This window comes from Hyla sarda, chromosome 5, assembly GCF_029499605.1.
Source record: "Hyla sarda isolate aHylSar1 chromosome 5, aHylSar1.hap1, whole genome shotgun sequence".
Classification (NCBI taxonomy): Eukaryota; Metazoa; Chordata; class Amphibia; order Anura; family Hylidae; genus Hyla; species Hyla sarda.
This window is the reverse complement of record NC_079193.1, coordinates 270,795,217-270,821,026: the sequence shown is the minus strand read 5'-3', so window position 1 is coordinate 270,821,026 and position 25,810 is coordinate 270,795,217. Positions and strand designations below refer to the sequence as shown.

Sequence of the window (25,810 nt, the reverse complement as noted above, 5' to 3'; positions counted from 1 at the left end):
AACTAGTTTTAACTAGGCAAACCTGTGATTGAAAGGTCTCAAATCTTTCCTCTGACCCCAGCAGGCCTCTGTGTGAATAATGTCATATTACAGGGATAATAACCCCAATGAGGTCACAAATACAGGGCTAATACACACAGTGATTTCACAATACAGGGGTAATACACAGTGATGAGTGATGTCACATTACAGGGATAACCCCAATGATGTCACAGTATTAATAATGCACACAGTGATGTCACATTATAGAGTAAATATGCAGTGATGTCACTGTGTTGGGGTGGGGTAGTATAAAATGGCAGGGGCCATGGCACAGTATTTATACTCTTACCTTTGTAACTTGCTAATCTTCTGTTCTCTTGCAGTCTTAAATCTTCCCTCTGACCCCAGCAGGCCTCTGTGTGAGTCTGAGATCACATGAACAACATGGGGCCGAGAAGGGGGAGGAGCTGAGCAGACAGACCAAGATTGCTGAGTGTATGGCATAGTTTCCCAAGCAGATGTTTCAAAACTACAACTGGGAGTTGTAGTTTTACAACAGCTGGAGGCCCCCTGCTTGGGAAAACACTGATATATGGACTCACCCAGCAGTTGACATTTGGGCTACTTGTCTTTATTTGGGGAACAGGGCCCGAATGTTTTAATCTAGTGATGCCCCTGGCAGTCAGCATATCACAGAAGTCACATATCTTGTAAAGTCCTGCACTGCCCGTAGCTCCGTAACATCCCACATCCGATCAGCTGTTCCCCCTGTGCCAAACTTTGCCACCTCAGAAAAGAAACAAAAACACTAACAAAGTAGAAATATTTACAGAAAAATATAATAATGTCCCTTGAAGTTAAGCTCCATAAAAGTTTATGAACTCCTGGTCTTGTGCTGCGATCCTCAGAGGCTCCTAGCACTGATGCTGTAAATTCATGCACACTCGCACAGGCCAGGAGTGAGCAGTGCAGAACGCTAGTCCCATCTGCAGCTTTGTCCATCAGCCATGTCTTGTCCATGACTCGTGGACAAGTGACTAGTGAAGTGAATTTCAAAGACACTTTTCTTTAATAAAATGAGATTTTTTTGTTAAGGAAGTATATAAGAAAAAACTTGTTTTGCCAAGATGTATAGCTTATCCAAAAAGTTTTGTTTTGGTGCTTAGATGAGGGGTACACGGGTATGAAAGGACGACTTCGTCAGCCCGCACAAGCGTGCTTAGCGGAGGGGGTACGTGGGTGGAGGCAGCGTGGTCAACCAGCATGAGCGTGCATAGCAGAGGGGTACACAGGTATGCAGAGGCAGCATGGTCAACCCACCACGAGTCAGGCGACCACGTGTGAGCTAGATGAACTTTGACCTCTGTGGAAATAGTTTGAACTGAGTAATTTTGTTAAAACTAGTTTTCTCTACTTTAAACCAGTTTTAACCCCTTAAGGACTCAGCCCATTTTGGCCTTAAGGACTCAGACAATTTAATTTTTACGTTTTCATTTTTTCCTCCTCGCCTTCTAAAAATCATAACTCTTTTATATTTTCATCCACAGACTAGTATGAGGGCTTGTTTTTTGCGCGACCAGTTGTCCTTTGTAATGACATCACTCATTATATCATAAAATGTATGGCGCAACCAAAAAACACTATTTTTGTGGGGAAATTAAAACGAAAAACGCAATTTTGCTAATTTTGGAAGGTTTTGTTTTCACGCCGTACAATTTATGGTAAAAATGACGTGTGTTCTTTATTCTGAGGGTCAATACGATTAAAATGATACCCATTATTATATACTTTTATATTATTGTTGCGCTTAAAAAAAATCACAAACTTTTTAACCAAATTAGTATGTTTATAATCCCTTTATTTTGATGACCTCTAACTTTTTTATTTTTCCGTATAAGTGGCGGTATGGGGGCCATTTTTTGCGCCATGATCTGTACTTTTTTTTGATACCACATTTGCATATAAAAAACTTTTAATACACTTTTTATAATTTTTTTTAATAAAATGTATTAAAAAAGTAGGAATTTTGGACTTTTTTTTAATTTTTTTTCGTTCACGCCGTTCACCGTACGGGATCATTAACATTTTATTTTAATAGTTCGGACATTTACGCACGCGGCGATACCAAATATGTCCATAAAAAATGTTTTTTACGCTTTTTGGGGGTAAAATAGGAAAAAACGGACGTTTTACTTTTTTATTGGGGGAGGGGATTTTTCACTTTTTTTTTACTGTTACTTTTACATTTTTTTACATTTTTTTTTACACTTGAATAGTCCCCATAGGGGACTATTCATAGCAATACCATGATTGCTAATACTGATCTGTTCTATGTATAGGACATAGAACAGATCAGTATTATCGGTCATCTCCTGCTCTGGTCTGCTCGATCACAGACCAGAGCAGGAGACGCCGGGAGCCGCACGGAGGAAGGAGAGGGGACCTCCGTGCGGCGTTATGAATGATCGGATCCCCGCAGCAGCGCTGCGGGCGATCCGATCGTTCATTTAAATCGCGAACTCCCGCAGATGCCGGGATCTGTATTGATCCCGGCACCTGAGGGGTTAATGGCGGACGCCCGCGAGATCGCGGGCGTCGGCCATTGCCGGCGGGTCCCTGGCTGCGATCAGCAGCCGGGATCAGCCGCGCATGACACGGGCATCGCTCCGATGCCCGCGGTTATGCTTAGGACGTAAATGTACGTCCTGGTGCGTTAAGTACCACCTCACCAGGACGTACATTTACGTCCTGCGTCCTTAAGGGGTTAATTGACTTTTTTTGTTTTATGCGATTAGCAGTAAATTCTAGTTTGTACGAAGTCGTTCAGTAAATACTCTAGTTTGTAAGAAAGCATTTAGTAAAAACTGGTTTTAACTAGGAAAAAAAACAGTCAATTCTAGTTTTAACAAATACATTCAGTCAAAACTAGTTTTCACTGGGGAAGAGCAGTCAATACTAGTTTTCACAAAGGCATTTAGTTAAAACTAGTTTTGTTCACTAGGGAAAACTGGTTTTAACTAAAAACTAGTTTTAACTGATATATATATATATATATATATGCACACACACATACATTCACACACATTCACTTTTTATGATGCTAGGGATGCTGTAAAAAAAGTAAATAAAAAACAATTCATACTTGCGTACCCTGCTGTTAGTCTCTTGACTGCTTCCAAGAAGAGAGGTTGGAGCAGGACCTACCCTCTTAGCCAATCACTGGCCAAGACAGGACACAATTGTGGCCAGTGATAGGTCGGGGTAGGACCTGGTTGCAGTGCTGTCCCATCTTGGTCAGTGATAGGTTGAACAGGCAGGTCCTGCTCCGACCTCTGTTCCTGGAAGCAGGAGGAAGAGATTAGCATCAGGGGATGTAAATAGCTTCAAATGAGATTTGCAGTGGAACATGAGTAGGTAAGTTTAACTTTTTTTTTTCAGCAGCCCTAGCAAAATCTTTCTTTTTTGCACCAGGACACCCCTTAAATAAATTCTGGTTTATGCAAATTTGTTGCAATACATCCTTACCTTTTGAGTCCTCCAACTTCTTTAAAGTACCGAGAAACGTGGAGATTTCTTTATCTAGTCTCCGATGACTAAACTGGGCACACTGTAGATATAAAGCCATGCAAGAATCATTGAGCCAATTTAAACAAAGCTGTACTTTCAAATTTATAAACAAAATGCAAGGCTTAGTAACATTAACCCTTCAAACTAGTGAAAAGGGGATTTTAGTGCTCTCACTGCTGTTACTGATCCCATGTAAGCCTTCTTCATGGTACATGGCCATTTTTTATTCTGTCCATTTCAGGGGTGGAACCAGAGCAGGCCTGTTTGCCAGCAGTACACTGCTTTTCAAATACTTCTCTGACCAATGAAAGGACAGCACCTAGTTCTCGAAGCTATTTCATGACATAGTGTGGGAGAAAGTTCACTGGAATGAACACGCCAGCACTGTGCTAGAAGAGGTCTTACACAGGTTTTAAATAGTCGGGGAATGCCAGGAACCATTCTTACTACTTGCGAAAAAGAGAAGCTGTCCAGCACTCAGGTGTAAAATCTCCAATGCCAAGGCTTTATTACAGACAATATTCTTTCAACACATAATCGACACAGACAGAGACATTTAATGTTTTTCAAGCTTACTGCACTTAATCATATCATTAAGAGCAGTAAGCGTGAAACGCGTAAGAAGTCTTTGTCCTTGTTGATTATATGTTGGAAACATACCATCTCTAATAAAGCCCTAGAATTTAAAATTTTACACCTGAGTTCCAGACATCTTCTCTTTTTCGCAAGCATTTGGTTTGAAGCCGGAGGCGGAACCGAGCACGTTTGTGTTGTTGGACAGGGTGAGCAGTTTGCTTTTGGACGTTTGGATTCTTATTACTTGGACTACCATGGCCTGCAGTGTCTGCCGACCGGTCTCTTATTTAGTACACCTAAGACGCCATGGTCGGCGACAGCAAAGGGAGCAGTCAGCAGCATATTTTGATGCTCTGATTGCCCAAATGCATTCAGTGTGGCAGAATATTTCTCATACAGCCATTAATAACAAAACTGATAGAATGCCAAGGTGTGTAGGCATGTGTATTTCTGAGCATGGTGCTCATAGTAAATACTGAATAAACAGATGTTTGTGAGCCACAACTTTTCCTTCTTGGTGTTGCAATTTCAATGCAGCGACCATTTAAATATTTTTGTTTAATCTGTCCGAACATTTAGGCGAGCAGTGATACCACATATGTTTATGCCTATTTTTTTACATTCCGTATTTTTCGCCCGATAGGACGCACCGGCGTATAAGACGCACCCAATTTATAGGTGCCAAATCTAAAAAAATAAAGATTCTGAACCCAACAGTGGTCTCCAACCTGCGGACCTCCAGATGTTGCAAAACTACAACTCCCAGCATGCCCGGACAGCCGTTGGCTGTCCGGGCATGCTGGGAGTTGTAGTTTTGCAACATCTAGAGGTCCGCAGGTTGAAGACCACTGGTATAGGAGGTTATACTCACGTGTCCCCGCCGCTCCAGACCCGTCACCGGTGCCCTGGATGTCGCTCCATCGCTGTCGCCATGTCCCCGGACTACTTCTTCCCCGGGATCCACGCTCTCCGTCGCCGTCATCACGTCTCTGTCATCACGCCGCTCCTATTGGATGGAGGCGTGCGCGACGACGTGATGACATCGAAGGAGAGCGCAGGGGATCCCGGCACGGAGAAGACACCGAGGAGACAGGTAAGGTCCCTCCCGGTGTCCTGTAAGCTGTTCGGGACGCCGCGATTTCACCGAACAGCCCGACTGAGCAGCCGGGTTAGTGTTATTTTCGCTTCAGATGCGGCAGTCAGCTTTGATCGCCGCGTCTGAAGGGTTAATACAGGGCATCACCGCGATCGGTGATGTCCTGTATTAGCGGCGGGTCCCGGCCATTGATGGCCGCAGGTATTCGCCGTATAAGACGCACCAACTTTTCCCCCCCAGTTTTGGGGAAGAAAAAGTGCGTCTTATACGGCGAAAAATACGGTAAATTAAAATAATAAATACATTTTAAAAAATGAGAAAAGGAGGCGATTCCAAACTTTTATAAGATAAGGTGCTTATTCCCATTTATACATTTACTTTTTCAATATTTTTTACACTTTTTTTCGTCTCTAAAGGGGACTATTACTTGCAATCTTCAGATTGCATACACTGTTCAATGCTGTGGCATAGCAAAGCTATGATCAGTATTATTGGCGCTACAGGCTGAGGAGGGTTTCTGCAGAAATGGGGCGCCAATCAGATGTGTTTAATCTGCATTTTATTAAAATTTTTAAAAAACACAAGCTTGTTAAACACGATAACACTATATAATAATAACAACATGCGGAACAAGCAGTTAATGTAAATGCTTAATAAATAGGAAGCCAGTGACGCATTAATAGTCTCCTTGAATTTTTTCTTTTTTATAACAAATGAATACACTGCTGGACTTACAGCAACATAGGTCCTAAATGCAAGGCACTGTATGTGCTGAGATGACAAAGTGGAGAAAAGTGGATCTGTCAAGAAAACATGCGGTCCTATTTATAGCAGAACTGACTAGCTAATACTGCAATAATAAAAAATAATCTCAGTTAAGTTTTGTATAGGCATAAACACATATTATGTATTTGACTAGATACTATATAATACTGAGGTTGACTGCAAGAGAAGGATCAAGTCTTACTTCGCATTTCTCTCCTTTGGCTAATAGGAAGTGGTCCTGATCAGGAGACCCTCATGTAATGTCCATATGCACACATAGGTCATATAGACAAGGATTGTCTTTATAAAGTGTATTTAACAGCTTGCATATAAAAAGGATTTTTCCCTTTTGGACAGTACTCCATACTATGTTTGCACTCTTGCCACCCTGGTCTCCATTATTTTAGGAATGTGCATGTATTCTGTTTGGCATATAAGAAGATAAATAGGTCTATGTCTTAGGAAAATGAAGCCAAGTCACAGCAGAACCAGGCTACATTTATCTGAACATCTTGATCCGCTGCTCAAGGTGACACATTTCTCTAGTTTCATTGCATTAATGTTTTAGCACAATGAGTAAATTTAGCTAACGGGGGAGAGGAGAAAGGTTTTAGGTGTTAAAGACAATAACAAAAGGGCAAGATGCCTTTTATTTATAGTAAAAACAGAGAAAAGCTACCTGTGACTATGTTGTGTAACTGCTGAAAGATGGTAGATTTTAAAGCACCATTTCTAAAAACAGAGCTGATGGCACATGCAGGGTGCTTTTAATTATTAAAAAGGGGTGCTCCGGCAATTAAGAGGCCACAATTAAAAAAAATAATAATTATTAAAAATACATTTGATTTACCTCCCGCCACTTCCCCTGTAGCGCTGTCCAGTTGCAGTCCTCTTCATGCTTCTGGGGCCCAACACTGTAGGTCACCTAAGCACGGGCCACAGCGGTGTTCTGCCTTGGCCAATGATTGGCTGAGCAGCAATATGACAGATTGGAAGAAGACTGGTGCCTGGGCCCAGTCTGTCATACTGCAGTTCAGCCAATCACTGCCCCTGTTACAGCCAATTCCAGAGTTCCTTCTCAGGCCCCAGAAGCCGGAAGGTGATTGCAGTAGAGACAAGAAGAGCCATACCGGCAGCACCAAGGGAGCGGTGGGAGGTAAGTCAAGGGTTATTTATTTATTTTTTTCAATTGTGGCAGTCTGTGTATATTAAGATAAAAATAATAATAATAATAAATAATAATAATAATAATATTGACGGATAACCTCTAAGTATATAACAGAAAATAAGAGACTCACCTTCAAGTGTTGTTGGCATTAAAGTATTTTTATTATTTCCACAATACACATATGAATTTTCACATTTCATATTGTGTATAGTATTTCCAAGCTAAGACAGAAGGGGTGGAAAGGTAAAATCCATCCTTTGATAATCTGCAATCTGGCTCTAAACAATAAGTTAATTCCACTTCTCAATCTTTCCAGTCTCCTTAACTTATAAATCCCATGTAAATATTTGTTGTTTTTACAGGGGCGAGAACTCATGCACCCGTGATATAGGAATGGTGGTAAGCCGACAAGGTGCTTTATTCAATAAAGTTACTCTGACGTTGAGAAGCACATTGTTAGATGTCTTATTTTCGCCCGCATGGTACACGGCACATTCTTTCTTGAAAGCTGGATACAGGTGAGGTAGAGGGTATCAGCTGCAGAGCCATAGGCTGTGTCAGGGAATGCTAACTAACTACAACTCCCAGCATGCCTTGACACAGCCTATGGCTCTGCAGCTGACCCAAAACTACAAATCCTAGAATGTTTCACTATGACTTAAGTAAGGGCACAGATAACTAAAAGCCTGACAGTACTGAAGCATCCTGTAGCTCTGATGAGCCACCAGCAGTAAGGACTGCTGGAGATCGGGTGGTCCCAGTGGCCTTGGGTGCCAGTCCCTGAAGAGCCAACATAAGAGTCTCCAAAAACCAGTGTTATGGACAATAGTGTTGGACAATGTTGAAAACTCCGAATACGCACCTCGCAAAGCCACACACTAATCTTTTCCACCATTTTTTTCTCTCTTTCCAATCAGGGATGAAAAAACTATTTTTGTTTGATATGTTTGGGTTGCCAAAATATCTGTGTCCTTGGCTTCTGGGCAGTGTACATACCATAAGAGGTTAGAACACATAACAATCATGAGTACAATGAACGTGAAACAGAATAAATGACAAGACTGAATTCGAAAGGAGGGTCCTGCCCATAAGGACTTTTAATCTATAAGGGGAGAGGAGTGAGACCGTAGGTGAGGGAAACAGCTGGTCATCTGTGAGAGAAGCCATTCACAGTGGAGGAGGGTTTTTGTAGGTTGTAGGATTTTCTGAAGAAATAGGATTTTGAAGTTGCTTTTGAAGGTTTTGATGGTGGGTGAAAGCTGGATATGTCAGGGTAGTCAATTGTCATGTGTGGATGAGGTTGGTTGAGTGATGTGTGGATGAGGGTTGAGCACAGGCAGAGGTCTTGAGAGGATCGGAAATTATACACTGCTCAAAAAAATAAAGGGAACTCTAAGATAACACATCCTAGATCTGAATGAATGAACTAATCTATGAAATACTTTCGTCTTTACATAGTTGAATGGGCTGACAACAAAATCACACAAAAATTATCAATGGAAATCAAATTTATCAACCCATGGAGGTCTGGATATGGAGTCACACTCAAAATCAAAGTGGAAAACCACACTACAGGCTGATCCAACTTTGATGTAATGTGTGTGAAAACTGTCTGCTTGCTCCCCCCGTACTAACCAGCGGTACTGGCTGGTAGTGTGGGGGGTGCTGATCAGTTTGATGCCAACCGTGCCCTGATCCGTCCTGCCGTTCGGCCAAAATCTTAATTTTTCTGTATATGCTAATTAGGTGCTAACTGGCACAGGCGGTGTTATTAGCACTCTGACGTCAGCGCCGCCCAGCTCATCAATATTCCTCCTCTCCCACCGCCTCTCCCTCTTCTCCCGGCTCTGTAATGAAGAGGAAGGGGAGGAATATTGATGAGCGGGCCGGCGCTGCAGACGAGCGGCGCTGAGGTCAGAGTGCCAGTAACCCCGCCTGTGCCAGTTAGCACCAAATTAGCATATACATAAAATCGAAGATTTCGGCCAAACGGCAGGACGGATCCGGGCACGGTAAGCATCAAACGGATCAGCGTCCCCCGCACTACCAGCCAGTACTGCTGCTTAATGCGGGGGAAGCAAGCTGACAGTTTCCTTTAAAACAAGTCAAAATGAGGCTCAGTAGTGTGAGGCCTCCACGTGTCCGTATGACCTCCCTACAATGCCTGGGCATGCTCCTGATGATGTGGCGGATGGTCTCCTGAGGGATGTCCTCCCAGACCTGGTCTAAAGCATCCGCCAACTCCTGGACAGTCTGTGGTGCAACATGGCGTTGGTGGATGGAGCGAGATATGATGTCCCAGATGTGCTCAATTGGATTCAGGTCTGGGGAACGGGCGGGCCAGTCCATAGCATCAATGCCTTCCTCTTGCAAGAACTGCTGAAACACTCCAGCCACATGAGGTCTAGCATTGTCTTTTGCATTAGGAGGAACCCAGGGCCAACTACACCAGCATATGGTCTCACAAGGGTTCTGAGGATCTCATCTTGGTACCTAATGGCAGTCAGGCTACCTCTGGCAAGCACATGGAGGGCTGTGTGGGCCCCACAAAGAAATGCTACCCAAACCATTACTGACCCACCACCAAACTGGTCATGCTGGAGGATGTTGCAGGCAGCAGCAGAACATTCTCCACGGTATCTTCACATGTGCTCAGTGTGAACCTGCTTTCATCTTTGAAGAGTGCAGGGTGCCAGTGGCGAATTTGCCAATCTTGGTGTTCTCTGGCAAATGCCAAACATCCTGCATGGTGTTGGGCTGTAAGCACAACCCCCACCTGTGGACATTGGGCCCTCATACCACCCTCATGGAGTCTGTTTCTGACCATTTGAGTGGACACATGCACATTTGTGGCCTGCTGGAGGTAATTTTGCAGGGCTCTGGCAGTGCTCCTCCTTGCACAAAGGTGGAGGTAGCGGTCCTGCTGCTGAGTTGTTGCCCTCCTCTACGTCTCCTGATGTACTGGCATGTCTCCCGGTAGCGCCTCCATGCTCTGGACACTACCCCTACAGACACAGCAAACCTTCTTGCCACAGCTCACATTGATCTGCCATCCTGGATGAGCTGCACTACCTGAGCCACTTGTGTGGGTTGTAGACTCCGTCTCATGCTACCACTAGAGTGAAAGGTGAACTAGAGTTCCAAAGGTGACCTAAACATCAGCCAGGAAGCATAGGAACTGAGAAGTGGTCTGTGGACACCACCTGCAGAACCACTCCTTTATTTGGGGTGTCTTACTAATTGCCTATAATTTCCACCTGTTGTCTGTTCCATTTGCACAACAGCATGTGAAATTGATTGTCAATCAGTGTTGCTTCCTGAGTGGACAGTGTGATTTCACAGAAGTGTCATTGACTTGGAGATACATTGTGTTGTTTAAGTGTTCCCTTTATTTTTTTGAGCAGTGTATGAGGAGCAGTATGGGAAGATCAGGTAAGAGATGTATACCAGGCACAGGTATGACCGGCTATGTATGTCAATCTAAAGGGCCCATTTACACTACAGAATCTGTCCCCAGCTGGTGCTGTGGAAATTCAAGACAGAGCATTACAACAGAGATGCTAGACTTGCTTATCACAATCCTTCTCCATGATGATTGATGTTTTCATGACATATGTCAGTATGCAGGCCATGGACGCTAAAGTTTAGATGACACCTGCAGCCTCTACGTTCTTACACCTCCAGCCATGGGTATTGAATTTTCCATTTTTCTTGATTCCATTTTTGTGCATAACACTAATGACATCTTGGAACTGAATCTACAGTGATTGTTTTACCTTATTACCTTATACCTACCTAACAACACTTCTCTTATCAGGTCACATCACGTTTTAAACTGCATGGTATACTTTGTTAAAAAGATAAATAAATATATACATACACACGGGCAACATGTCCCACTGTAGATGCAGCCTTTCACAGGAGGTACAAATCAGAAGAACCTCCAGATGTATACAATGTTTCAGTGACATGTTAATCTGCACAGTTACAATTTTACACAAATTAACCGTATTTGTTAAAATAATAAGCATTCCTATTTTACCTCCAATCCCCATCAATACATATGATTAGGAGATCATCTGTAATAATTAAGAAAGCATGGCTGCTTTGAAGTCATCATTGCGCTTGGCACACAATAAGAGGATTGTGAAGAAATCTGTATAGCTGGAACAATGTGTCCAGTAAGACCTCAAAACAGAGACAAGACTATCTAACCAGAGGAGGAGATGTCACCGTTCCAGCCAGAGATATCTTCAATTGTTTGCTCTGTAAGAATTTCACAAACAAAACCTTTGACATTATTTAAAGTGTAAATGTCTCATTATATATTCAAATCCAGATAAATCCACATTTTGCCAAATGGCATCCAATACAAAAGGTTTCACATGTGTGTCCTTCTCCAACCTGAAGATCCCTCAGGCTCAGGTGTCAGGCAGTGGACATGGCCTGCCCAGTAACCCCACAGCATAGAGCTGTTCTCTTTAGATACCTGGGCAGGCCATCACAAACAATATCTATCCTAAGCATGGTCACAGGGCCAGCAAACCGTACTCCAAACATCAGCGGCAGGTAAGTGAAATTTTGTAAACAGATCTGGATTTTTAGCTTTTATCACATCCGCTTGCACCGATTACTTCACTGTAGGTCACTTTCATGCAAATGTATTCTGGACACATTTTTGCCATTGTATTAATGGCTGCCACTTCTGGTGCCAATTCAGGTCCTCAGACCTGTGGTTACGTCAGCGTTTTCAGACGTAATACAGATGTAAAAATGTGTCTGTAATAAAACTATATGAAACTTGCCTAAATGGGTTTTTAGGGAGTAAAACTTTTTTTGTTTTTAGGATAGGCCATCCATATTTGATCATTGGATGTCTGACCACCACCATTCAGCAGAATTAACTGAATGGGCCTAAGCTACTGTAATAGACACAAATAGACGTACAAAATAAATGCCTTACCTGTGTAAATTCTGAAAGAAACATGGTGACCATGCTTGTACCACTACTATAGAATTGTTATCAAGGTATTACTCCAGGAAAACTGCTTTAATGTAAAGTTTTAGACTACAGACAGTAATGGGTCACCTGATATCAAACGGCATGAACACAGAGGTGCAAAATTAACTCAATCAAAGAAATATGTGGAGGTCTCAGCACTGAGACCCTGACTGAGCAATACATTCAACGTGTTCCTGCAACATGTCAAAAGTTTTATATAATAGTAACTATTTAAATAGGCAAAAACATATAAATAAGATAGCTCCCCAACAATTAAAGGGGTGGTCCAGCAAGAAACATCTCTTCCCCTATTCACAGGATAGGGGATAAGTGTCTGATTGCGGGGGGTCTGACCACTGGGACCCTCTGCGATCTCTTGAATGGGCCCTGTTTCTCTCCATTCATTCTTTTTAGGAGCGCCAAAAAGACCCAGGTGCTTAAAGGGGTACTCCACTGGAAAACATTTTCTTTTAAATCAACCAGTGCCAGGAAGTTAAACAGACTTGTAAGTTACTTCTATTAAAAAATCCCAATCCTTCCAGTACTTTTTAGGTGATGTATACTACAGAGGAAGTTCTTTTCTTTTTGAAATTATTTTCTGTCTGACCACAGTGCTCTCTGCACTGATCTGCTGAACTGTCCAGAGCAAGAGAGGTTTGCTATGGGGATTTGCTCCTGCTCTGGACAATTCCTAAAATAGACAGAGGTGTCAGCAGAGAGCACTGTGGTCAGACAGAAAGGAAATTAAAAAGAAAAGAACTTCCTCTGTAGTATATAGCAGCTGATAAGTACTGACAGGATTGGGATTTTTTTAATAGAAGTAATTTACGAATCTGTTTAACTTTCTGGCACGAGTTGATTTAAAGGACAACTGTAGTGCTAGACTTTTATATATTCCTGTGCCCGGGCCTCAAAAATAAACAAAACAAACTTTAACTCACCTTCCTACGAGCCCCCGTTTGTCTGGCACAGGCCTCATGGTCCAGCGGTGTTAACCTCGTTCAACTTCCTGGGGACGCCGCAGAGCCGTCGGCGTATCACCGGCCGCAGCGATGTCCCGCCCCGGCCAGTGATCGGCTGAGCGCACTGTTATGTAAGGAGCTCTGGCTGGCTTCTTACATGACGGTGGGCTCAGCCTATCACCGGCCGGGGCGGAACATCGCTGCGGCTGGTGATACGCCGACGGCTCTGCGGCGTCCCCAGGAAGTTGAACGAGGTTAGCACCGCTGGACTGAGGCCTGTGCCAGACCAACGGGGGCTCGTAGGAAGGTGAGTTAAAGTTTATTTTGTTTATTTTTGAGGCCCGGGCACAGGAATATATAAAAAAGTCTAGCACTACAGTTGTCCTTTAAAAGAAAATGTTTCCCAGTGGAGTACCCCTTTAACTCTGCCATTTCCGGCGCTCCCATTGAAATGAATGTAGGGCATGCAGTCTGTAGCAGAAAATTGGACAATTATGATCCCAAATATAATCCATCATTCTATCTTGCAGTGGAAAAAGTGGGTTACATACCTAATGGTATAAAGTATTATTATTGTTTTTAATAATTAACCAAATCTGTCATTAGACTATTGTGCCATTAGGACAGTATAGTATGGGGACAGGTCTGCTTTCCTGTTAGCCAAAGTGGCAAACAATAACATTGTGCTGACTGATGAATTAAATCAATTTGAATATCAGAATAAAGTGACCTACGCATTCAGGGTTATTGGCTTCAGGATACAGGCAAACCAAGTTATTCATAAATATTACCTCAAGTGACTCTTTTAAGTCTCCTACATGCACCAGGTCTTCATCTTCATCGTCACTGAGCTGATCTTGAGAACAGTAGTGAGTGCTGTAAGCTGAATGCTCCTCAATGGCTGCCAGCCAGTCCTGGAAGGCAAGTATTGATGAAATAGTACATTTAGATACAAATAATAAGGAGACCTAAGTATTAATGCGTGCTGAGTAATTACTCATTACCCATCAGAATAAACCAAAAAATTGTAATGGTTTCAGAATGTTAAAAGGGTACTCCACCCCTATACATTTTATCCCCTATCCTAAGGATGGGGGATAAGATGTCTGAGTAGGGTCCGGCCGATGTGGCCCCCGAGATCACCAGGCTGGCAACCCGGCGCTCTGAACATTTATGTTCAGAAGCCGGCTACAGGCAGCTGTGTGTGTGACGTCATGCCGCACCCCTTCCATGTCTATGATTTAACCGTAAAGGGGTACTCCGGTGGAAAATATCAATTGGTGCCAGAAAGTTAAACAGATTTGTAAATTACTTATATTTAAAAATATTAATCCGTCCAGTACTTATCAGCTGCTACAGAGGAAGTTATTTTCTTTTTGAATTTCTTTTTTGTCTGATCACAGTGCTCTCTGCTGACACCTCTGTCCATGTCAGGAAATGTCCAGAGCAGGATAGGTTTGCTATGGGTATTTGCTCCTACTCTGGACAGTTCCTGACAGAAAAGAAATTCAAAAGAAAAGAACTTCTGGATCATACAGCAGCTGATAAGTACTGGAAGGGTTAAGATTTTTGAATAGAAGTAATTTACAAATCTGTAACTGCAAAACTTTCTGGCACCAGTTGGGAAAAAAAAAAAAAAAAAAAGTTTTTCACCTGTGTACCCCTTTAAGGACCACAATATGTTTTCCTCCGGAATATCCCATGAATGCAAAAATACAGTAGGTTTAACTAGAAATCTTTTTTCATGGGGACTTTACACGGGGTAACAGGAAAAAAACTTTTCTAAAAGAGTTTTATTTGAATTTATTCTAATCCCCAATCAGTCAGAGAATTCTGGTCTTTATCGGGGTATATTCTCCTGTACAGTGTCAAAGAGGTGTTCCCAAGCTTCTAAAGTGTCAAGGTGCCGCAATGCCTCTTTGCTTCCCCTCCCTTTTCCTCCCTGCTCAACAGACCCTAATAGTGTCAAAAGTTTAATGGAAGCATTGCATCTGACAGATTCCCATTAAGAATTTTTTTCACTACACTGTCTAAATCAGTGATTCCCAACCGCAGTGCCGCGGCACACTTGTGTGCCGTTCGCCACTGCCGTGGTGCAGCTGGATTTTGCTGTGATTTTTTTTTTTAAATATCCCGCCCCGACCTGTGTGCTTCTGACTGGCGGCACAGGGGGGAAGGGAAGCCTGCGTGCGCACAGCGCACACAGCGTCCCCCTCCCCCCTGCGCCCCCCTTCTACCTTGCGGCGCAGTGAGACGAAAATGGTGTCCTGGGGCGGAATGAGCTTCATCTGCGCCAGACTCCCGTGCCTGCCGTGGACCTGCAAGCTGAGCGGGCCGGCTTGCTTAAGGTACGTACCCTTTCTACCCCTCTGATACACCTTCTCAACCCTGTCCATTGGTCACCCCAGTCCACCCCTCTGTCACTTCTGTCCCTCTTTTACCCCCTTGTCACCCTTGTCCACCCCTCTGACGCCATGTCTCCCATGTCCACCCTGTTGTCATCCATTCCCCCCCCCCCTCATCCAACCCTCTGTCACCCATGTTCACCCTCCATTGTCCACCCCTGACCACATCCTTGTCACCCATGTCCACCCCCTATTCACCCCTGTCAACCCCTATGCCCCATCACCCATGTTCACTCTTCTAAATCCATCTGTCACCCTTGTACACCTCCCTACACCCCTCTGTACACTCCTCTATACCCCTCTGTCATGCATGTATACCCCTGTAATCCATGTACACCCCACTGTCACCCATGTACACTCCTCTACACCCCTCTGTCACCCATGTACACTCATCTACACCCCTCTGTCACCCATGTACACTCCTCTACACCCCTCTGTCACCCATGTACACTCTTCTACACCCCTCTGTACACGCCTCTACACCCCTTTGTCACCCATGTACACTCCTCTACACCCCTCTGTACACTCCTCTACACCCCTCTTTCATCCATGTACACTCCTCTACACCCCTCTTTCATCCATGTACACTCCTCTACACCCCTCTGTCACCCATGTACACTCCTCTACATCCCTCTGTCACCCATGTACACTCCTCTACACCCCTCTTTCATCCATGTACACTCCTCTACACCCCTCTTTCATCCATGTACACTCCTCTACACCCCTCTGTCACCCATGTACACTCCTCAACATCCCTCTGTCACCCATGTACACTCCTCTACACCCCTCTGTACACTCCTCTACACCCCTCTTTCATCCATGTACACTCCTCTACACCCCTCTGTCACCCATGCACACCCCTATCACCATGTAAAAAAAAATAAAAAAAAATAAAAGTGCGGAGCCTAATAGGTTTGTTTTGCAGGTTTAACGGTGAAGAATTGTGTGTGGAAAAAATCGTGATGATGGCCTGGAGCAGATGGAGAAGAGAAGTCAACGATACAAATTAAAGAAGACATCATTGGTGAGGTGCTGTATAAAGACAGCACTTTAAACTAAATACCCACTGATTAATATAGTGCATTGCGTTTTTTCCCCTTTTTTTTGGCTCATTAACCTCGGTAGCGGTGCCCCGCAGAATTTTTTATTTTTGAGGTGTGCCCCGACCAGAAAAAGGTTGGGAAACACTGGTCTAAATCATAATGTACAGTGCCTTGCAAAAGTATTCAACCCCCCTTTGATGTTTGCCAATTTTGCTACTATTACAAACTGGCATCTAGATAGATTTAATGAACACACCATATATAGCACTTTGAAAGTGCAAAATATCCTTTTTTTTTGACAAAAGCTATAATAAGAACAAAAAATTTATAAAGATTTTTAAAAGCCATGAAATATTTTGACTGAAATCCCAGCTCATTTGAAATGGGGGAAGGATTTCAAAACAAGCCTTACTATAGCAAGTACACATCATGTCCTCTGCTGGTAAATGCAAGTAAAGCACAGGATTCATAACACTGGACCCTAAGATACATACCTCCCGTGCATGCTTTAGGTTTTTAGAAAAAACCTTGAAGTTGTAAATGCTGTCATCAAAACATTTTACAGAAAAAGACACATTGTCCGATGACTTCACCTGCAGAGAACAGCATTTTATGAGAAAATGTTTTAAGACCATTACCACTAAGCAAAAAGGTAGGAGATAGAATATATAATACAGGCATTTAGGTGCACTTCTGTGGCAGATGTAAACGATGACATTGGCTAACCCTCAACACTATATATACACACACAATATATATTATATATATATATTATATATGAGAGTACTCAGCATCTCTATAACTCCTGGGTAATCTATGGAATGTTACAGCACATGCTCTACCTGCTCTCCAGCAATAGCCAGGAAAAATACTGGGCTGGTATTAAATAGGCCTCTTATAAATACAACAAAAAAACAAATAACACACGTATTCACACACATTGGCCTTATACGGCATCAAATCGACCATCAAGACTTCAAAGTCAAATAATCATAACACAAATGTAATTTGTTTCATAACAGACAGAAAGAATAGAAAAAAAAATAAAACTATATAATACCAATATTATGATCCTTCAGTTCCTACCGTGCAAATGGCTTGAGTTAAGGGTTTGCAGCCTTGCCGATAAACATTGTTTAATGCATCCGACCTAGGGGGTACATTTATAAAATAAATGGAATAGCTGTATTCAAAAGAGGTATAAACATACAAATATTGGTTAAGACTGATTTTAATTTTATCTATCTGCAAGATCAAGAATAAGGTTGATTTGGAGCAGCATAGTGTTAACCAGCCTCACAGTACTAAAATTAGCCCTACATGGTTAGATGTCTTACCAAAATGCTGAGCTATTCTTGCATGGTCAGATCATCAGAATCCTCCACATAAATATCTTCATGAAATATCAAAGTATAAACTTTCATGCAATTTTCTCATTCAAAGTTCAATACATAGTACAACGCTCACAATAGCTTAACAATTGACTTGAGTACAACAATCCATTACATGGCAGTACAAAAGAGAACTATTCTACACTGTAGGGTTACCGCACATTGGCCTGATGTACTACTGTAAACCCGACATGTTTTGTCGGGTTGTGCGCCATATTCTGTCCGTGTCAGAATTCTATCTCCTTGCGCCAGAAATGAAAAACCCGACCAACTCTCCATTTTACTGAGGAAAACCGAAAAAGGAGCGTGTCTATCTGGGGAAATGGGTGTCGTCATAGAAAAGGGGCGTGTTCCCAAAATTTTCACAAAAACCAAACATATTTACTAAGGTTTCCACAGAAAAAGGGGTGGATTTGCGCTGAGGAAAACCAGAAAGATCAGAGCATGTGTAAAAAGAGCAAAGTGTAGGGAAACCTTAGTAAATACCGTGGTAAAAAATATTGTAGGGAATTAAGTCCCACAAAGAAACCTACACTCCACTCTTAGTAAATCAGGGCCATTATATCCAAAACTAAAACGTTAACTCAGAAAGTTAAAAGGGGGTATACGTTCTCTTTGCGGAGGCACTATTGGTGTGTGGAGCTTCAAAAGGCCATTAGCTGGGGATTCTGGGAAGAATGAATATGCAAAACAGCTCAATCACATCAACTTTTTAGGTAGTTTTTCCTAAACATCAGTTTTTCCCTCCAACTACAAAAATTTAGGAACGGATTGGAATGGTGATCTCCTTTAATGGTGATCTCCTTTAAGAAAACTCTTACCCTCTTTACCTAGTCAACAGGTCTCAGCAGCAGAGCCAGAACACCCTGCTCTGTACTGATTATGGGCAACAATCGCTGAAACAGCGCTGCCTGGAGATGGATACTCTTTCCTTCAGAAGAGATTTCAGGCTTGGCGTAAAATTTATATCAGTTTTTAAAACTGCAGTTGTAGGGAAAAACCTAAGTTTAGATATATGTACCTGAAAAGTTGGTGTGAGCGAGCTACTTTGCATATTCACCCTCTATAGAAATTTAAAACATTTTTTTCCATCTTGGCAATTTGACTCCCCCCTGTTTGCAATCACCAAGGGTGGTGGGTAAAGCTGAAAGGAGACGAAGCGGGAAAGTTATACAACTTGCGTAACTCCAACAGACTTTAATGTGAGCTGGGCAAAAAGAATAGTCCTGCAAACTATGTTGTTTATGTAACTCCCAGCATTGTGGCTGCAAACAGGGTCCACACCGAGACTGCAGAGATTAAAAAAACCAAAAACTTCAATTCAATTATTTATACATTAATATACTCACTGTTTCTGAAACCAAGACATAACGCCATGCTCTAGAACCACCCAAACAAGTTTCCACCCAAAGAAGCGGGAGCTCTGGAAAAAAAAAAAAAGGGAAGTTCAGAGGTCAGAACCATTATATTTTATATAGAGGTAGCACTGTAATATATGTTTGCATAGATCTTTTAATTCCATATTTAAATGTTGGGTTCACTAACAAAGTTTTCTACAATGGGCACACACATTTCCTACGAAGAGTTCAGCATTAGGACACCTTCACATTCCACCTTTAGGATATCCCATTTCAAATTTATAGTCATTAATATGGAGTTGTCAGCAGTTATTCGACTTTCCACTTTTCTGGGATTCCAATTTTCTGGGAAGTCTGGAGGGATTTTTGCCTATTCACCCAGAAGAACATTTGTGAAGTCCGACACTGATGTTGGGTGAGAGACCTGGACCACAATCTCAATTCAAGTTCAGTCCTAAAGGTGTTGGATGGGGTTGAAGTCAGGGCTTTGTGCAAACAATCAAGTTCTTTCATACCAAACTCCCCCAACTATGCCTGTCAGAATAAAAAATGGCCATCCCCAAACTGATGCCACAAAGCTGGACCCATACATTTGTCCAAAATGTCTCAAGATACTAAAAGCATTAACATTTCTCCTAAAGCATTAAAGGGGTATTCCAGCTTTATACATCTTATCTCCTATCCAAAGGATAGGGGCTAAAATGTATGGTTGCAGGGGTCCCGCTGCTTGGGAGCCCTGCGATCTCGGTGCAGCCCCAGGCATTCTGTGCCAGGTGCTGCCTCAGAGACGGGGATGTGATGTCACGACCAAGGCCGTCACACCCCTCCCATAGACCACTAGGGGCCGTGACGTCAAGTCCCCGTCTCGGAGGCAGCGCCTGGCACAGAATGCCAGGGGCTGCACAGAGATCGCAGGGCTTCCCAGCGGCAGGACCCCTGCGACCATACATCTTATCCCCTATCCAAAGGGGATAAGATGTATAAAGCCGGAATACCCCTTTAACATTTCCCTTCATGGGAACTAATGGGCCTACACCAACTTCTGAAAAACAACCCCAGAGCATTATCCCTCCTCCTATGCCAAACTTTACAGCTAGCACTACGCAGTCAGGCAGGCAATGCATATCCTCATTCTACAGAATGCATTTTCACAGCTCTAACGCTTAGCATTGTGCTTGCTGACATAAGGCTTGTATGCAGCTGCTCAGCCATGTAAACCCCTGCCATGATGCACCTGATGCAGTTTTTTTTTGCTGATTTTAATGCTAGATAAGGTTTGGCACTCTGCAGTTAGTGTCAGCAGAGGATTGATCACCTTTATGCACCATGTGTCTCAGCATTTCGCAACCCCACTCTAACTTTTGTCCCCAAATTGCTCTAGTTCCTAAACGCTTCTACTTTTCAATAATAGCATTCACACCATGTAGACTAAGGACTCGTAACTCAGCCATCACCTTCTTTATTTTTTGCTAATAATTTAGCCCCAACAACAACTCTACAGAGCTGCACAGAGATCATCAGAAATCTACATTAGGCCTCAATAAAGCACATGAATTTACCTATGGTACCTCAAATACATGCACACTAACTGGAAAAAAGGTAAGTCCTACCTTGCATAATAGGCCTTCAAACCGCTGGAGATTTTTCAGTATGTACTGCAAGGAAAAAAGACAGAATCAACAAATGTCACACAACATATTGCATAATGTATTATATGCATCTCAAAGTGTACGTCTTACCTTTCCAGATTTAGCTTGCAGTACTTGCTTTATTTCTATACGCCGGGCAAGGTCTATTGGCTTCTGGTCTGGAAAATCATGCATTAATTATATTCAAAAATGTTTTTTTTTTCTCAAGTGTCATAGTGAAGAGTCTTAATGCTTTTTCCATGTGAAATTTTAAAATTTTAATAATTGTGCAAAAATGTTTAAAATCCGTTTTCATATTCTCATAAAGGGGTAGTGAGTACAGATTGATCGGGGAAAACCCTGTTTATTTATTCAGCATATTGAAATGTGAAAAGTGAAGGTATTGAAGACTTTTTTTAATTCATTGTAGCTTTTTACACACTGGCTGAGATTTATCCATCAGCCTGAACCAGAAAGGTGTCTGATTTTTAAGAAATCAAAGCCAAGCTGTGATTGGTTGCTATCTGTCTGAAACAAAAATCAAACCCGTTTTTAATTCAGAGAGATTGATAAATCTTGGCCATCATTTACATTCTATTAAATACACAAGTTTTTGTGTTCTAGTGGTGGAAACGTTTGATAATACCTATTAGACTATTCATATTCAGATAAGTTTTTCCACTACTTTATTTGTATACACATTTTTCATGGGGTGTACTTGGTTTTTCTTTTTGACATATGGCTTATCCATTTTGGGTTCATTTTTGTTAAAAATAGGTAAACAGGACCCCAGATCAACAACTACAATGCCCTTTCCAAGGATCCTATTTTTTTTTATTATGCCCTGATATGTAAAACCACAGAATTTAAAAATTAACTCTTTTCTCAGGCCTGTAGGTCATAAAGACCTTTGTATTACACATCAGGTATATTAAATGGATGGATGTGCTTAGCATAAACCATTCCAAATCCTTTACATTAATCATGCATCTATCCAGTATTACAAACCAGAAAAAACACTTACAATTCTGATTATTTTCTGCTAGAATCATTCCCACAATGCGGTGCAGACACTCCGTATATACTCGAGTATAAGCCGACCCGAGTATAAGCCGAGACCCCTAATTTCAACCCAAAATCCCAGGAAAAGTTATTGACTCGAGTATAAGCCTAGGGTGGGAAATACATCATCCCCCCCCTGTCATCATCCAGACCCGTCATTAATATCCTCATCATCATCACCGCCTGTCATCATCCAGAACCTCATCATCATCACCTGTCATCATCCCCTTGTCATCATCCCACACATCCCCCCCTTCATCATCCCCTTATCATCCCACACATCCCCCTTCATCATCCCCTTGTCATCATCCCACACATCCCCCCTTATCATCCCCTTGTAATCATCCCACCTCCCCCCCTTCATCATCCCCTTGTCATCATCCCCACCCCCCCTTCATCATCCTCTTCTCATCATCCGCCCTCAGTGGTCTTCAACCTGCGGACCTCCAGAGGTTTCAAAACTACAACTCCCAGCAAGTCCGGGCAGCCATCGGCTGTCCGGGCTTGCTGGGAGTTGTAGTTTTGAAACCTCCGGAGGTCCGCAGGTTGAAGACCACTTCGGCCTTCGACATCATCCAGCCCCCTCTCACCCCCTTTAGTTCTGTACAGTACTCACCTCCGCTCGGCGCTGGTCCGGTGCTGCAGGACTGTCCGGTGAGGAGGTCGTCCGGTGGGATAGTGGTTCCGGGCTGCTATCTTCACTGGGGGCGCCTCTTCTCCGCGCTGCGGGCCCGGAATAGAGGCGTTGCCTTGACAATGACGCAGAAGTACGTTGGCAATGAACGTACCTCTGCGTCGTTGTCAAGGCAACGTGACTATTCTGGGGCCGGGCCCGAAGCGCTTAGAAGAGGCCTCCCCTGTGAAGATAGCAGCCCGGAACCACTATCCCACCGGACCACCTCCTCTCCGGACAGTCCTGCAGCACCGGACCAGCGCCGAGCGGAGGCGAGTACTGTACAGTACTAAAGGGGGCGAGAGGGGGCTGGATGATGTCGAAGGCCGCAGTGGTCTTCAACCTGCGGACCTCCGGAGGTTTCAAAACTACAACTTCCAGCAAGCCCGGACAGCCGATGGCTGCCCGGGCTTGCTGGGAGTTGTAGTTTTGAAACCTCTGGAGGTCCGCAGGTTGAAGACCACTGCGGGTGGAGAGTTCACTCGAGTATAAGCCGAGGGGGGTGTTTTCAGCACGAAAAATCGTGCTGAAAAACTCGGCTTATACGGTATTAGTTTTTTCTGCATCAGATCATTGTATAATGCCTGAAGTTCCTACAAACTAACATAAAAATCCTGTTGCTTGGTTTTGCCCTTTTTTTGAGTAATTGGTTCATTTCATTGTTATTGTAAAAAACATAAATAAACACTTAAAAAAAAAACATGTAGAAATTCAGTCCTGTGACCTCTGGTCATTAAAGTGGAATTCCGCTTTTAAAGAGGTTTGCTTTTAAGAAAAGCCCTTCTTGTATAGAAGACTTACCAGAGATCTGGCAAGCCATTTCCCCCCTCAAATAAATGGGTTGGTCAGATCCATCATAGTGTGTCTGTCAATCAAGCAGATAGGGGGTGGGAGGAGGACACGATGAGCATGACAGGAAGCTACCGCAATCCCTCCGCCAATGACTGGATACCAGTCACAATGTGCCCCATTTTAGTTCCAAGCAGCTCCTTATCTGTAAGGTCCTAGAGCTGGTGTGTGATGCCCTGATCCTCACAGGTTCTCCTTGGCTCTTAGTAGGGGCTCCCAAACAGGGAACATGGAATATAGAAGGGGCTTGTTTTAGTGAGGCAGACACTTTAATCCTCCCTACACTTTTCAGAGAGGCCTATTTGTTCTGGGAATCTGTATATCTAAACTCACAGTTAAATCATTGTGTTCCAGGAGTCACATTGCTTCAATTTGGCCAAATCCTTCTTCACTGGTTGGAGATTTCTATAGGTCTCCATTTAGACATCTAAGCTAGAGAGAAAACTATCTATCTGACTACAACCCCGCACCCCCCCCCCCCTCCCACAAAAAAAAAAAAAATTACAAAAAAATTGTATATTCTATATTATATATATATATAATTTTACAGTCATGGCTGAAAATGTCAGCACCTCTGAAATTTTTCTAGAAAATGAAGTATTTCTCACAGAAAATTATTGCAGTAACAAAAGTTTTGCTATACACATGTTTATTCCCTTTTTGTGCATTGGAACTAAACCAAAAAAAGGGAGGAGAAAAAAGCAACTTTGACATAATGTCCCATCAAACTCCAAAAATGGGCTGGACAAAATTATTGGCACCCTTAACTTAATATTTGGCTGCACACCCTTTGGAAAGAATAACTGAAATCAGTCGCTATCTAAAACCATCAATAAGCTTCTTACACCTCTCAGCCGGAATGTTGGACCACTCTTCCTTTGCAAACTGCTCCAGGTCTCTTATTGGAAGGGCGCCTTTTCCCAACAGCAATTTTAAGATCTCTCCACAGGTGTTCAATGGGATTTAGATCTGGACTCATTGCTGGCCACTTCAGGACTCTCCAGCGCTTTGCTGCCATCCATTTCTGGGGGCTTTTTGAAGTATGTTTGGGGTCATTATCCTGCTGGAAGACCCAATATTGCGAACGCAAACCCAGCTTTCTGACACTGGGCTGTACAGTGTGACCAAAAATCCCTTGGTAATCCTCCCCCAGATTTCATGATGCCTTGCGCACATTCAAGGCACCCAGTGCCAGAGGCAGCAAAACAACCCCAAAACATCATTGAACCTCCACCATTTTTCACTGTTGGTTCTGTGTTCTTTTCTTTGTAGGCCTCCTTTCATTTTCGGTAAAAAGTAGAATGATGTGCTTTACCAAAAAGCTCTATCTTGGTCTCATCTGTCCTCTAGACATTTTCCCAGAAGGATTCTGGCTTACTCAAGTTCATTTTGGCAAAATGTAGTCTTACTTTTTTCTGTCTCTGTGTCAGCAGTGGGGTCGTCCTGGGTCTCCTGCCATAGCGTTTAATTTCATTTAAATGTCGACGGATAGTTCGCGCTGACACTGATGCTCCCTGAGCCTGCAGGACAGCTTCAATATCTTTGGAACTTGTTTGGGGCTGCTTATCCACCATCCAGACTATCCTGCGTTGACACCTTTCATCAATTTTTCCCTTCTGTCCACGCCCAGGGAGATTAGCTACTGTGCCATGGGTTGCAAACTTCTTGATAATGTTGCGCACTGTGGACAAAGGCAAATCTAGATCTCTGGAGATGGACTTGTAACCTTAAGATTGTTGATAATTTTCCACAATTTTGTTTCTCAAGTCTTCAGACAGTTCTTTTCTCATCTTTCTGTTGTCCATGCTTAGTGTGGCACACACAGACACACAATGCAAAGACTAAGTGAACTTCTCTCCTTTTTATCCGCTTTCAGATGTGATTTTTATATTACCCACACCTGTTACTTGCCCCAGGTGAGTTTAAAAGGAGCATCACATGCTGGAAACAATCTTAATTTTCCACAATTTTGAAAGGGTGCCAATAATTTTGTCCAGCCTATTTTTGGAGTTTGGTGTGACATTATGTCCAATTAGCTTTTTTTCCCTCCCTTTTTCTGTTTAGTTCCAATACACACAAAGGGAATAAACATGTGTATAGCAAAACATGTGTTACTGCAATCCTTTTCTGTGAGAAATACTTCATTCTCTAGAAAAACTTCAGGGGTGTGTATATGTGTATGTACACACACACACACACACACACTTATTAGCAAAAACCCTTTTGTGAGCAAAACCTTTCAGAGGAATGTATAGTGTATTTGGTTAGCTTCTGGGTTTGACA

At 42.8% G+C, this 25,810-nt stretch overlaps 1 protein-coding gene across 3 annotated transcripts in view; it reads right to left on the bottom strand.

The window, feature by feature from the left end:
• OSBPL1A (oxysterol binding protein like 1A) overlaps window positions 1-25,810 on the bottom strand; it is a 166,047-nt gene that overhangs the window by 101,982 nt on the left and 38,255 nt on the right. For all 3 annotated transcript variants that reach the window (XM_056521726.1, XM_056521727.1, XM_056521728.1), the window contains 7 exons: window positions 21,055-21,122; window positions 20,926-20,970; window positions 19,307-19,380; window positions 17,653-17,716; window positions 17,061-17,159; window positions 13,910-14,032; window positions 3,508-3,589 (listed from right to left, as the gene is read on the bottom strand). In XM_056521726.1, the coding sequence (XP_056377701.1) occupies window positions 3,508-3,589; window positions 13,910-14,032; window positions 17,061-17,159; window positions 17,653-17,716; window positions 19,307-19,380; window positions 20,926-20,970; window positions 21,055-21,122 (555 nt within the window). The remainder of the gene's footprint in view (window positions 1-3,507; window positions 3,590-13,909; window positions 14,033-17,060; window positions 17,160-17,652; window positions 17,717-19,306; window positions 19,381-20,925; window positions 20,971-21,054; window positions 21,123-25,810) is intronic.